General features: G+C 40.2%; 1 protein-coding gene across 4 annotated transcripts in view; it reads left to right on the top strand.

The window, feature by feature from the left end:
• The window catches only part of tnip1 (TNFAIP3 interacting protein 1), a 119,977-nt gene that overhangs the window by 61,012 nt on the left and 46,222 nt on the right, over nt 1–12,743 (top strand). For all 4 annotated transcript variants that reach the window (XM_039776130.1, XM_039776128.1, XM_039776132.1 and 1 more), the window contains exons 3-5: nt 1,291–1,440; nt 2,052–2,143; nt 2,229–2,279. In XM_039776130.1, coding sequence (XP_039632064.1) covers nt 1,291–1,440; nt 2,052–2,143; nt 2,229–2,279 — 293 coding nt within the window. The remainder of the gene's footprint in view (nt 1–1,290; nt 1,441–2,051; nt 2,144–2,228; nt 2,280–12,743) is intronic.

A 12,743-nucleotide genomic window follows, 5' to 3' on the forward strand; every position in this document is an offset into this window, starting at 1 on the left:
TAATTTTAACGTGCAAGTCAAGTAAATACTGATACTTGTTTTAATTCACTAAAATATCCTTTGTAACTATATAAATTTATATGGTATGTACGAAATTATTGTCTGGCCTAAACAACTAACATCTTGAACAAGGTTGGTCTGTGCCTTGTATCTAGTGCCAAAAGAATAGGCTTTACTGCAATGAGTAGGTTTAAAAACTTAACTAATTTAATAAATTATATTATGATCAATGAAATCATTGTTTTATAATTTTTCAGGTAAGATAGAAATTTTAATTAAAGTGTAGATAGTCTTTAATGTTAAAAATGGTTTTTTGGATTTAGAATTTTAGGTGTAAATTTTTAGGTATAAAATGAAATAATTCATCTTCATGAACTAATTTTTATTTTACTACATTGTTAATAGTCCATGTCTTATACAGAAGCTCTCTTTCTATCTCTCTCACTTTCATCCGAAACTCTTTTCAGAAATGCTACAGTGATAGAAATTGTTTTTCTTTTCCCTTTAACTTTTTTCCCTTGCAAGTTCTGTTAACTGTTATGAAAACTTTTCCTAACCTTTTATGTGAATAACGCCCATATTGTCCTGTAATGTCTCCCTTTTCATCTGAGTTTTTGCCTAGTATTCACATTCTTCCTAGATGTCCAGAAATCTTGTTTTGCAATGTACTTGCAGTTTCATTTTTTCAGACAGACATCTTACCAAAGCTTGTGAGAATAGGAATGTAGACAGACTGGTAAATTAAGGGCTTTCTCTTACAACTTAGTTTAGGACAATCACCAAGCAACACTACCACCACTGAATCCATATATTGGTCATTCTCATGATTAATAATAAGTTTAATTTATATGGCAGCTTTCCCATGCTCAAAGTTAACTTTCTGCACTCACACATAAATCAGCTACTAATATGATTGAACTCTTTTGCTGATTCTCTCTAGCTTTCCAAAAGCAAACCACACTTTTCCAGATAAAACTATGACCTCACCTTTAGAGTTCCTAATTGTGATTGCTGCTGTAGTGTATACTAGAGATCAAAATCTGTGGTGACCAGAAAAATCATGCTTCTTAAAGCATAGATTTATTGAGGCATACAAGCCCTAATTCCAGACCAAGGTTGCTGTTTTTGATAAATGTTTTGTGTGGTTACTTTTTCCCCTTAAGAATAATATATTTTATTTGTTATTTAGTGAAATAGCTATCCACACATATTGTATCAAGATTTCCAAAATTTGTATAACTGTTGGTTATTACTGTTTACATAACATAAATAATTAGATTGTGTGTTCAGGAGATCTCCTGGAAGAATCCCAGACAGAGGCCTCAAAACTCCGTCAAAGAGTGGAAGAACTTGTGAAAGACAATGAAGTTCTCAGGTCTTCCAATAGTTTCATGTCATTATCTCCAGGAACCCATATTCCACTTCCTGGCAAAACTCAAGGTATCTCAAATCTGCTTATGCTTATTTTGATTCTTCATTTCATTTGCTAGTTCTTAATGGCTCACATACGTAGTGGTAAGAATTACTGGAGTATTTAATTAGATTGTATTTTTTATTTTTTTTAGTTTCTCATTAAGGTAATGGTAATCATTGTTGTTCTAGTATTTGTATTCTCTTTTCTCTGTGCGTTTTTTTTTTTTTTTCTGGGCATTTTGGTTTATGCCATATCCCATAAATGTTTGTTAGATAAATTAGTAACAGATAAATTACGATGGTATGAGTGACTGTCGGTATTGACATGTATAATGAAATAATTCAAAGTTGGCCCCTGCTTTTAGCTTAGAGTTGCCAGAATATGCTCCAGTCCCATACCACTGTAAATTGGATTAAACGGATGTGCTAATGGTTAGCTTAATGGAAGACAATTAGTGATTAAGATAGTTATTTAACAATTTATTAGGTAACCTTCTCTCTTACATGAGTAATATATATATTATATCATTGAGTAGTAACTTTAGCCTATGTTTAATGCCATTATAGTAAAGTTATACTTTTATTATGAAGTCACATACTTTTTTGTTGTTTTTCTAAAACTTCTCATTTCTTGATAGATGAAGTAAAACATGAAGATATAATCTCAAAAGTACAAAAGACAGAAGCCGAAAATCATCCACTAGCAGCTGAAACCACGACCCCATCCAGTGTAAGGTTTCAATTGCAGCGTGTTCCTTTCATATTTACTACTTTATTGATCAAAGTAAAAATATTAATTGTTTTGTTTATTTTAGGGGGGATCTTCAGAATTTGAAGTTGCTAACCTTAATGAAGGACCAAAATCTGTAAGTTTTGCGGCCCATTTTATGTTTTTTGCCCTATGATCTTATTTATTTTATGTTTAAATTAAAAAATACTAGATTAAATACTAAATGGGTAGCATTACTCAAGACAGCTTCCAATCAGCACATAGATTAATTATACTTAATAATAACAGAAATTGATCTGGAGAAAAACTCAAGCATGGTTCACCACTCATGCATACACACATGCATATAGTACACTCAAAAACATCAATTTACCAACAGTCTCCATATCAACAAGGTAAATTTATATAAACCAACCCACCACTGAACACAATCTTTCTCTTGACACTGCCTACAACGGAAGAAACATAAAATACTTGATCTTCTCCTTTAAAAGCATTTCTCTAAAATGAATACAAATATGCAGTATATACTAAATTAAAATATGAGCATTTGACCCCCTTCTCTGTTGTAGTATGTTTTTTGTCTGAAAAATAAAAAACAAAGTTGCAAAGTTTTTAGTAGTGATAACTGCAGGTAAACTTTGGAATATAGCATCATTTTATAAAAAAAAAAACTGTTTAGTTATAAGTGATTATCAGAATAAATGTGGTATCAAATGATCTCAGTGATTATTTACATAAATGAAAAGAAATTATAAGATAATAGTTCCTTGTAGATTTAACTACATTTTAAATTTAAATCCTAATATTTAAAAAATAAGTGTGAAAAAGCACCCAATCAGTATATAAATAAAAATAAGTTTGTCCAATATGTTCATGTAAATTATTTCAACCAGCTTCCAAATGTCCATGTATAAAAAAAAATAATTCATCAACTAGTAGCTCCACTTGCTGCCAGGAACTTCCCATGAGTGTCTCTAAAATTGCTGTTAAACTGAATACATTGTTCTTTTTAGTTTTTGCTGTAATTTTTATGATGAGTTTAATTTTAATCTATAACTTGGCTATTCCAAAGAGCTGAATTAATTTATAGTTCAACAGTTTTTTCTGTAGACTTTCTTACATGTCTGAGATTGTCTTTCTGTATAGTTATGATTGCTCTAGTATAAAAAAGCCAAATTCACATTCTCTCCCTCCAAACTGAAAACAGAATGTGTGTGCCAAAAATTAAAACCTTTTACCATTTCGTTGGTCCAAGGCACTCGCCTCTTGAATCTTTAAAACCAGGTTAGGTTAGTTTTGGTGTAATTTTGAAGAAAGTTCTTAGAAGTGAACATTGTTTTTTTTTCTCTCCTTTACATACTATATCTACTATCAATTCTGTTACTATGCAGTGTTTTCCTGCTTGAAGAGTCCTTAGCACTAACTTTAACCATAGCGAGTAATGTCTAAAGATCTGTTGATAGTACTGTAGGATTCTTTATAACTACCTGCATAGTTTTACTCTTGACTCTTTGACTGCATTACAGGCACTCATAGATCCATTCGTCATTTTCTCTGATTATCTAAAAAAAGTCTGCCTATAGTTAGAGTTTTTAAAGTGGTTTACTAACTGCAAACTTGTTTCCAGACTACAAAACAACAAATACAATTTTCTGAGTTCTTACAATCTAATTGGAAGCTGTGTTTTGAGCTAGGCTGGATTTCATGCCTATGACATAAAAAAATCATGCCATCTTTTAAATTTAGTAGTATATTTCTGTATGTTTGAATAAAAACAAAAAATAGTAGCACTTCATTAAAAAAAGGTGATAGTTGTAGTCTAATTTGGTTGATCCTAAATAGGGATCAACTTGAGGAAAATTTATAGGGGATATCTGAAGTTACTTCACTGTTTTGTAAAAGCGTATGTAGCACCTTGTCACTTTAATAGTTTTGTTCTACCAGCTTGTACGTAGATAGAGGTGATATGTCAAAGTGAAAACAGATCTCTGAACAGTGATCTAGATCAGTTACATATATAAAATGCAAAATAATGTTGCATAACTATTCAACGCTGTGGTTTTTAAAAATTTTTCTGTGCAGGTTTGGCTTTATGTGTAGGGTTGTTGTCTAGCTGAAAAACCAAGTGATGAAAGATGTGAAAGGGGGGTTAATGCTTTGTATAGGAACTATATATACCCAGTAATCAAGATGGTTAAGTGGCTCATGTTAAACAAAAAAATATCAGTGCCTAATTTTTCCCCCACTTTTGTATTGCTTTATTGGCTGTAGGGGGCTCACAGTTGTCATATCCAAGGGACACCTAATTCAGTTAACACTAGAATTACCAGAGCCTACGAAAAAACTCGTAAATCCGTCCCAGCTTAAATCGCTTCTTAAATCCCTTCATACCTGTCCACCAGCGTCCTTTGTCTTCTAAATGTGCTGATAAAGAGAAGCTAGAAGCAGCCGGCTATTCTATCCCCCCACCAATTTAGAACGTGCACAAACTTCTCCAAGCCCATGCCTTGATTGAGTATCTGGGAGTGAAGTGGAGTTTTAGAGTGGAAATAATAGATCGTTATTTGGAACACACACATTTCATGTCTGTTCCGTTTCTAAAGTAATCTGTGTAAACACATTGTTAAAACAGAAACGTTTTTTATATTCTAGTAGTAGATGACAAAATGTAGGCATAAACTATATAATGTATGAAGCCTGAAGTCCAAATATCAAAGAAGTATTTTTCACAAAAGGTACAAATAAAAGACAACAATTGCGCTTTTATTCAAAAATATAGCTGCAGAAAGAAAAGCCGACTTAACATGTGACATTGACACCTACTAATTACGACCGCCTCCGTGGCGCAATACATTCGGCAACTGACTGGGAATCAAAAGGTCGCGAGTTCGATTCTGCACTATTCCGTTTTGAGAAGTAAATGCTCTTAGACTTACTATTTTAGAATAAAAGCATACATTTGATTTCAGTCTGTAACAGCCGGTGTAATTTATGATCCTTATAAAGGTTAGCTTTGTTTTTTTTTTTTTTGTTTTTTTTTTAATTCACTTTTCATTGTCTCATTCGCATTCAGAATCAATCCATACAACGCCATCTGACATGGCTGTTTTCACATAAAGACGCGCTATAGCTCTGCAGTGTACCACGATGCATACTAAAGCACCCCCCACCCCCAAAGAGTTCTGACACACAAACGCTGGCAAAGCTGCCTTCTTCGTATCTCACTGTCACTTGATTTTCTTTTTATTCAGTTTTATTGAGTGTTCCTGCCAGTCCCCACATGTTTTGTACTCTAGGACATGCAGAGGAGAGAATGGTAAAGAGCAGTAACTTTGGCGCTATATGCAATCATCAGACACTCCCCATCTGCCCGTGTCGCTCAAACACAGGAACATATGTTGGTGTAAAAGTATAACAAAAGTGCACTTTTATTCAAGTGCACTTTTTCCATTGCCTTTTCCTGTAAGAAGCAATGTACACACTTCTCTCAATGCTGTGGTTTCTATTACACACCTGAAAGAAAGAGACAATATATGTAAAACCATCTTCTCACTAATGCAATATTATTTGAAAACAAACAGCGTCAGATCGGGTGTGAATTTATGCAGGAACTGGAAATTCTCTGATGTGGGATCAGTTCTGTATGGTTGTGGGCGTGGGTGTGAGTGGTGGACATAACTGGGAGTTACTGTGAATGTGCGTGGTGTTTTGAGATAATGAATAGAGCTGCAAATTACAGGGAATTCTCAGATCTGACGCTGTTCGTTTTCAAATAATATTGCATGTACTGAAATATTTTAGAATAAAAACATACATTTGATTTCAGTCAGTCTGTAAGAGCCAGTGTAAATGCATGATAATTGTAAAGGTTAGCTTTTTTTTTAATTCAGTTCCATTCTCTCAGTCGCGTTCACGATCCCCCCCCCCCATGGTCCCCAATCTGACAATGTTGTTTTCACATAAAGACGCACTATACTCAAATGTGATTTATTTGGAGACGCGCTATACTCGAATGTTATTTATATAGGGAAAAAAGTACAATGTCAGGTGCTCATTCAGTGTAATGGGAACCATAGCACAGAGAGATGAGTACACTGCAACAAGTACACATGGCGTGAATGTAGGAAGGGTGTGTGAGAATTGTTAATATTTGAATATGATGATTTTATATAGCACGGATCGGATATCAGCAGTTCTTAGCATTGCACCACGCAAGCTGTCGTATCAACCGCCTACTGTAACTTGCTTTATTTTTTCTTCACTTATAGTCTAGAATAAAAGTGCACTTGTTTTGTTAAACTTGTACACCAACATATGTTCCTGTGTTTCAGCGACACGGGCATGCTCAAAAAAATAGACGTGTAATGCCACGAAAAGTGCACGCAGGCACTTCAGTTCGCAAGCATTGGTACGAGAATGCAGTCACAAGTACGCTTTATGTGAAAACAGCATTCTCAGATGGGGGAAGGATCCTGAACAAGACTGAGAGAATGAAAAGTGAATAAAAAAAAAACCTAACCTTTACAAGTATCATAAATTACATTCTGTTATATTTGTACCTTTTGTGAAAGTGTTTAATATTTGGACTTCAGGCTTCATACATTATATAGTTTATGCTTACATTTTGTCATTTACTACTACAATATGAAAAACGTTTCTGTTTTAAAAATGTGTTTACACAGATTACTGTAGAAACGGAACATACGTGAAATGTGTGTATTCCAAATAATGATCTATTATTTCCACTCTAAAACTCCACTTCACTCCCAGATAATCAATGAAGTCATGAGCTGGGAGAAGTTTGTGCCCATTCTAAGTTGGTGGGGGGATGGAATAGCCGGCTACTTGCACCTTTTCTTTTATCAGCACATTTAGATTAACAAAAGACACTGGCGGAGAGGTGAGAACGGTTTTAAGAAGCGTTTTAAGGTGGGACGGACCTACGAGTTTTTCTCTGGTAATTCTAGTGTTAATCTTAACTTCCCTGTGATGTTTATTTAGTCAGACCCACGTTTACAAGCATTCTGACAAAATTAAATCAACAAAAGTCTGCTAATGAATCCAAAACTATACAAAAAGACAAACTGTTTTTTGAGGAGCTTTATTTTTCATTTCTATTACTGTTTAATATTTGAAATGCAAAAGTGCACTAAAATATTCTGTCACTGTATATATTTTTATTAAACCTCTTAAAAGCTGAATAACATAAAAGTATTATGTTTCTTTGTCAGACGTTCGATTCTGACCAGCTGTTTTTTATATTCGTAATTTTAATTATATTTTGATGAGTAAGCTTGTACAGTTAGTGATGCTGCTTTGTGGTCACTTGGGAAAATCTTTGAAAATTTTCGGTAATGCAGTAAATACATCTGTGCTGATTCATACACCGAAACATTAGATTTTATAAAGTCCAAATGCTTACATAAACTGCTTACTTTATACACCCTATTTTGCCAATAAAATGTTATATCACTGCACTTTTTAATATATATTCATAATGCTTTTATGTGCAGTTAATTTTATGCCAAGGAAATAAGTTGAATTAAAAAATGCTGCACATTAGCTTCTGATGTATAATACATAATTTATCAAGTAATTTTTATATATCCCAGTTGACCCTGTGTTAGGATATAGCGGGTTGTACAATGACTAACTGACTGACTGACCTTGAATTCTTTAAATATGCATGAACATTTTCTAGTACTGAAATTAATTTGACTGCATAGTATGTGCAAAAGGTATATATATATATATATATATATATATATATATATATATATATATATATATATATATATATATATATATATATATATATATATATATATATATATATATGTGTATATATATATATATATATATATATATATGTGTATGTATATATATATCTCCATCCATCCATCCGTCCTTTTCCTCTTATCCGAGGTCGGGTCGCGGGGGCAGCAGCTTAAGCAGAGAGGCCCAGACTTCCTCTCCCCGCCACTTCTTCCAGCTCTTCCGGAGAATCCATGCTCCCAGGCCAGCCGGGAGACATAGTCCCTCCAGCGTGTCCTGGGTCTTCCCCGGGCCTCCTCCCGTTGGACGTGCCCGAACACCTCACCAGGGAGGCGCCCAGGAGGCATCCTGATCAGATGCCCGAGCCACCTCATCTGACTCCTCTCGATGCGGAGGAGCAGCGGCTCTACTCTGAGCCCTCCCGGATGACTGAGCTTCTCACCCTATCTTTAAGGGAAAGCCCAGACACCCCGCGGAGGAAACTCATTTCAGCCGCTTGTATTCGCGATCTCGCTCTTTCGTCACTACCCATAGCTCATGACCATAGGTGAGGGTAGGAGCTAGATCGACTGGTAAATTGAGAGCTTTGCCTTACGGCTCAGCTCCTTTTCACCACGACAGACCGATGCAGAGCCCGTGATCACTGCGGATGCCGCACCGATCCGCCTGTCGATCTCACGCCCATTCTTCCCTCACTGTGAACAAGACCCCGAGATACTTGAACTCCTCCACTTGGGGCAGGATCTCCCCAACCCTGAGAGGGCACTCCACCCTTTCCGCTGAGGACCATGCTCTCGGATTTGGAGGTGCGGATTCTCATCCCAGCCGCTTCACACTCAGCTGCGAACCAATCCAGAGAGAGCTGAAGATCACGGCCTGATGAAGCAAACAGGACAACATCATCTGCAAAAGCAGTGACCCAATCCTGAGTCCACCAAACCGACCCCTTCAACACCCTGGTTGCTTAGAAATTCTGTCCATAAAAGTTATGAACAGAATCGGTGACAAAGGGCAGCCCTGGCGGAGTCCAACTCTCACTGGAAACGGGCTCGACTTACTGCCGCAATGCGGACCAAGCTCTGACACCGTTGTACAGAGACCAACAGCTCTTATCAGGGGTCCGTACCCCATACTCCCGAGCACCCCCACAGGATTCCCCGAGGGACACGGTCAATGCCTTTCCAAGTCCACAAAACACATGTAGACCGGTCGGGCAAACTCCCATGCACCCTCCAGGACTCTGCTAAGGGTGAAGAGCTGGTCCACTGTTCCGCCACCAGGACTAAAACCACACTGTTCCTCCTGAATCCGAGGTTCACTATCCGACGGACCCTCCTCTCCAGAACCCCAATAGACTTTTCCAGGGAGGCTGAGGAGTGTGATCCCTCTATAGTTGGAACACACCCTCCGTCCCCTTTTAAAGAGGGGACCACCACCCCGGTCTGCCAATCCAGAGGCACTGTCCCGATGTCCATGCGATGTTGCAGAGACGTGTCAACCAAGACAGTCCTACAACATCCAGAGCCTTAAGGAACTCCGGCGATCTCATCCACCCCGGGCCCTGCCACCAAGGAGTTTTTGACCACCTCGGTGACTTCAGTCCCAGAGATGGGAGAGCCCACCTCAGAGTCCCCAGGCTCTGCTTCCTCATTGGAAGGCATGTTAGTGGGATTGAGGAGGTCTTCGGTACTCCTCCCACCACCCACAACGCCCGAAGTCGAGGTCAGCAGCGCACCATCCCCACCATATACGGTGTTGACACTGCACTGCTTCCCTCCTGAGACGCCGGACGGTGGACCAGAATCTCCTCGGCCGTCCAAAGTCGCTCTCCATGGCCTCCAAACTCCTCCCATGCCCGAAGTTTTGCCTCAGCAACAACCGGCCGCTTCGCTTGGCCTGCCGGTACCTATCAGCTGCCTCCAGAGACCCACAGGACAAAAAGTCCTATAGGACTTCTTCAGCTTGACGGCATCCCTCACCGTGTCCACCAACGGGTTCGGGATTGCCGCCACGACAGGCACCACCACCTTGCGCCACAGCTCCGTCAGCCGCCTCAACAATAGAGGCACGGAACATGGCCCATTCGACTCAATGTCCCCACCTCCCTCGGGACGGGTTGAAGTTCTGCCGGAGGTGGGAGTTGAAGCTACTTCTGACAGGGGACTCTGCCAGCCGCTCCCAGCAGACCCTCACAACACGCTTGGGCCTACCAGGTCTGACCGCATCTTCCCCACCATCGGCCAACTCACCACCAGGTGGTGATCAGTTGACAGCTCCGCCCCTCTCTTCACCCGAAAGTGTCCAAGACATATGGCCGCAAGTCCACGACACACCACAAAGTCGATCATCGACCTGAGGCCTAGGGTGTCCTGGTGCCAAGTGCACATATGAACACCCTTATGCTTGAACATGGTGTTCGTTATGGACAATCCATGACGAGCACAGAAGTCCAATAACAAAACACCGCCGGGTTCAGATCGGGGCCATTCCTCCCAATCACGCCTTCCAGGTCTCACTGTCATTGCCCACGGAGCATTGAAGTCTCCCAGCAAAACGAGGGAATCCCCAGAAGGTATGCCCTCTAGCAACCCTCCAGAGACTCCAAAAGGGTGGATACTCCAAACTGCTGTCAGGACCCCAACCCCCCCCACCCGGCGGAGGGAGGCCACCCTCTCGCCCACCGGGTAAACCCCAATGCACAGGCTCCGAGTCGGGGCATAAGTATGCCCACACCTGCTCGGCGCCTCACCGGGGCAACTCCAGAGTGGTAGAGAGTCCAGCCCCTCTCAAGGAGATTGGTTCCAGAGTCCAAGCTGTGGCCGAGGTGAGTCCACTATATCTAGCCGAACCTCTCGACCTCGCAAGCACTAGCTCAGGCTCCTTCCCCTTCAGAGAGGTGACATTCCACGTCCCAAGAGCCAGTTTCTGTAGCCGAGGATCAGACCGCCAAGGTCCCCGCCTTCTGCCACCACCCAACTCACGCTGCACCCAACCTCCTTGGCCCCTCCCATAGGTGGTGAGCCCATGGGGAGGAGGACCCACGTTACCTCTTCGGGCTGTGCCCGCCAGCCCCATGGGTGCAGGCCCGCCACCAGGCGCCATCGAGCCCCACCTCCAGGCCTGGCTCCAGAGGGGGCCCGTGACCCCGTCCGGCAAGGGAAAACGTCGTCCAAGGTTTTCATCATTGGAGGTTTGTTGAACCGCTCTTTGTCTCATCCCTCACCTAGGACCAGTTTGCCTTGGTGGTTCTACCAGGCATAAAGCCCCGGACAACATAGCTCCTAGGATCATTGGGACACGCAAACCCCTCCACCACGATAAGGTGACGGTTCAAGGAGGAGTATATATATATGTATATGTAATTTATAAGCAGTATAAAATATTGTTATTGTTACTGGTGCAAGCAAGGGTTTTACATAGATAGATAGACAGATACTTTATTAATCCCATGGGGAAATTCACATACTCTAGCAGCAGCATACTGATAAAAAACAATATTACATTAAAGAGTGATAAAAATGCAGGTACAGTATAACAAACCATGACTTTGTATAATATTAACGTTTAAACCCCCCCGGGTGGAATTGAAGAGTCGCATAGTGTGGGGGAGGAACGAGTCTGTCAGTGGAGCAGGACAGTGACAACAATCTGTTGCTGAAGCTGCTCCTCTGTCTGGAGATGATACTGTTCAGTGGATTCTCCATGATTGACAGGAGCTTGCTCAGCGACAGTCGCTCTGCCACGGATGTTAAACTGTCCAGCTTCGTGCCTACGATAGAGCCTGCCTTCCTCACCAGTTTGTCCAGGCGTGAGGCGTCCCTCTTCTTTATGCTGACTCCCCAGCACACCACCGCATAGAAGAGGGCGCGCACCTAAACCGTCTGATAGAACATCTGCTGCATCTTATTGCAGATGTTGAAAGACTCCAGCCTTCTAAGGAAGTATAGTCGGCTCTGTCCTCTCTTGCACAGAGCATCAGTATATGTATTTATCTCATCATTACAAAGATGTGCATATTAAAGTCACTAGCAATTCTGAACTGGCCTTGTCTGGGTGTGACTGTGTCCTTGAATAGGCCCTCTAAGTAGGTTGCCTTTCCTTCTTGAGGTCCATGCTGCAAGTGTAGATTTTTGCCTCTTGCAACCTTGACTTTGATTAAATGGATTTGACATTAACATATATAAAAAGATTTACAAATTTTACTACTGAGATTGACATCAGTGTCATCTACATAAATAAAGATTATGTACAAGTTACAGTGGGATACAAAAGTTTGGGCAACCTTGTTAATAGTCATTATTTTCCTGTAAATCGTTGGTTGTTACGATAAAAAATGTCCGTTAAATATATCATATAGGAGACACACACAGTGATATTTGAGAAGTGAAATAAAGTTTATTGGATTTACAGAAAGTGTGCAATAATTGTTCAAACAAAATCAGGCAGGTGCATAAATTTGGGCACCACAAAAAAGAAATGAAATCAATATTTAGTAGATCCGCCTTTTGCAGAAATTACAGCCTCTAAACGCTTCCTGTAGGTTCCAATAAGAGTCTGGATTGTGGTTGAAGGTATTTTGGACCATTCCTCTTTACAAAACATCTCTAGTTCATTCAGGTTTGATGGCTTCCGAGCATGGACAACTCTCTTTAACTCACACCACAGATTTTCAATTATATTCAGGTCTGGGGACTGAGATGGCCATTCCAGAACGCTGTACTTGTTCCTCTGCATGAATGCCTTAGTGGATTTTGAGCAGTGTTTCAGGTCGTTATCTTGTTGAAAGATCCAGCCCCAGCGCAGCTTCAGCTTTGTCACTGAT

Source organism: Polypterus senegalus, chromosome 13 (genome assembly GCF_016835505.1).
Source record: "Polypterus senegalus isolate Bchr_013 chromosome 13, ASM1683550v1, whole genome shotgun sequence".
Classification (NCBI taxonomy): domain Eukaryota; kingdom Metazoa; phylum Chordata; class Cladistia; order Polypteriformes; family Polypteridae; genus Polypterus; species Polypterus senegalus.